Source organism: Centruroides sculpturatus, unplaced genomic scaffold (assembly GCF_000671375.1).
Source record: "Centruroides sculpturatus isolate CEXI.00-Female unplaced genomic scaffold, Cexi_2.0 scaffold136, whole genome shotgun sequence".
Classification (NCBI taxonomy): domain Eukaryota; kingdom Metazoa; phylum Arthropoda; class Arachnida; order Scorpiones; family Buthidae; genus Centruroides; species Centruroides sculpturatus.
Window position 1 is genome coordinate 650018 of NW_019384534.1, and position 2663 is coordinate 652680.

Genomic DNA, 2663 nt, shown 5'->3' on the forward strand with positions numbered 1-2663 from the left:
TAATACGGCTGGATGGCCAAGTGATCAAGGTGGCAGTCTACCGCTCTGGGGGATCCGGGATCGAATCCGGACGGGTCCGTCTGGATATGTCGGGCCCCGTCCCTCATCACCCGGCCGCCCCATTGTGAGTCTGGCCAAACGTAACGAACTTGCTAAAAAAAGGCCCTCTTAGTGCCCACAGGGCGAAAAAAGTTAAAAAAAAAAAAATAGCATCAATGCCCCTTATATACAAGCTATCGTGCCAAATTTCATTCAAAATTCGTGGTGATTTATTTGACTCGTCCAGTTTCGATTCCGGGTCCCCAGAGCGGTAGGCTGCTACCTTCACTGCTCGTCAGTCTTTTTTCTAGCTAGTTAGTAAATAGTAAAATTATGTAAACGTATAGTATATGTAGTTCATGATATTTTTAAATATAATATATGCAAGTAATTCAAATTTTATATTATAAAGTAATAGGTTAAAAATTTTTTAATAACGCAGATATTTTCTATTGGGGCGAACATTACAAAATAAATTATAAAAGATCAGACACTAGTAGCTCTCGCCCAACCAGAAGATGAGAGACAAAAGATCGGACACAAAAGTAATTAATAATAAATTTTATTGATAATAAAACACAAACAAAATAAATAAAAAAACATTATACAGTATTTATCACAAATTTTGGCTAAAATAACTGTATTTTCCATTAATTAAAAAAAAAATTCAAAATTTTTAACCACACAAGTTTCACCAGCAGAGTGAGCTCACAGCAAAACAGATGGCAACCTCTCGCAAAGTGGCTTTTAACGATACCCAAACAAACAAAACGCATAAGATGCATTTAACGGTAATTTTACCATTTAACCTAAGTAAATCGTCTTCCTTAGACGTTTAATTACCAAAGAACCTAATTAATAGCATATATAATTGGAATTTAATGCGTCGGACCATTCAAGAGTAATCGCGTTGCCAGACGTCAGTTGTCATTGTTTACAATGGTCCGGAGAAAGACTTCTGCACCGAGTAAGAAGGACGATAAGTCACAGAAATCCTTAACGTGGAATTTAGGCGAATGTAGCAGTCGCGAGGATACTACTGATGGGAACAGCCAAGATTCTATCGTATCTGGTGACATTATTACCATCGACGATGAAGAAATTGAAGACGAAAACAGTGATTTTCAACCCCCCATCAAGAAAGGTACGTTTCTTATTCTTTTCTTGGCTCAATTCAAGCTCTGAATGATACGCTTGGGATTTTAATAGAGCTGTAGAACATACCCATAGGAACAAAAAAGTCAAATGAACCATACCTGTATAAGTGACCATTTGAGGGATTTAGCCTGTATGTGTAAAAAATCAATGGAACCGTATCTGTAACTGCAACCTTTTGAGAGATTAGTCTCCGAAAATCAGTACTACTCCACGCTCTGCCACAGTTGAGGTGAGTGAGAGCCTCGACTGATGCTCTGTATGGTGCTTGTTGTTGCTTGCATCTCTAGGGGTTTGCCCTTTTGTCCCCCAAATCTAATGTTGAGTACTGTGCAAATGATTGAAGCTGGCATGGTTGCCCGAGCTAAATAGTTAAATGAGGTAGTCTTGGCGGAGCGATCGCATGCAACCTGATTTTGAGGCTGCATTTCATGTAGGGTTGCATGTAGAGGCGACTTTTTTGCTCCTGTGGGTATGGTCTATGGCTCTGATAAGGTCTTGACTGTCTCGTTTGGAGGTGTAGTTGTACCGATAAGACCACCAAATGCTGGTGGTTGGTTGTGGGATACTTGGATAATCAAAAATTGAGTTAATGGATGTATGTATTTGACAAAGGTATTGGTATTAGTTTTAATATCAATACCATTGTCAAATACAAACATCCATTAACCTGATTTTTGATTAAGCGACATGATCTGTCAAATTATATTGGGCTATAATATGGCTGCTACTTAATAATTAAATCTATACTACTATATAAAGAGACAACGTATTTTTCGTTTGTGACCACTAACCGTGAAAACTACTGAACCAATCATTACCAAACTTTAACTGTAGCTTCAACACTTCAAACAACCTTTCCAGCTCCAGTGATATTTGTTTACACCTCAGCAAACGTTTTCAACCTCATCGAGGTCTTCATCAGGCTACTTTACTTAGGAATTCGAACGCATTTGGAACGGAACGTATACGATTCAAAATTTATAAACCGATTAAGAATACTCATGGAACGTTACGCACGCGCTAAAACGACTGTAAAGCACGTGTGATATCAAGTTTGCGTAACGGTAGAAGCAGACGAATTAGACGCATTCATTAATGGGGACGAGCTCCCTCATAACAAAACTTCCACACACTAGATACAGTGGTACCTCAGGTTACGAACGCCCCAGCATACGAAATTTTCAGGATACGACATGAAATTCGAACAAATTTTTGCTCCACAATACGAACAAAAACTCACCATACGACGTTAAATTAGTTTGCATTTTTCATTTGTTTTTCTTACTACAGTTATTTTTTTTTTAATGTATTACTTGGGTTTAATTTAAGTATGTTTTTCGTGTTGGAACGAATCATTTGGTTTTACATGTAATCGTATGGGAAAAGATGATCCACCTTACGACATTTTCATGATACGATCTCAGTTTCGGAACGGATTAATTTCGTATCCTGAGGTACCACTGTAT

General features: G+C 38.0%; 1 protein-coding gene across 1 annotated transcript in view; it reads left to right on the forward strand.

Annotated features, from left to right (window-relative positions):
- Window positions 1-750: 750 nt before the first annotated feature.
- LOC111623145 (E3 ubiquitin-protein ligase SHPRH-like) overlaps window positions 751-2663 on the forward strand; it is an 81801-nt gene continuing 79888 nt past the window's right edge. The window contains exon 1 of the mRNA XM_023365629.1: window positions 751-1183. Coding sequence (XP_023221397.1) covers window positions 979-1183 — 205 coding nt within the window. The 5' untranslated portion in view covers window positions 751-978. The remainder of the gene's footprint in view (window positions 1184-2663) is intronic.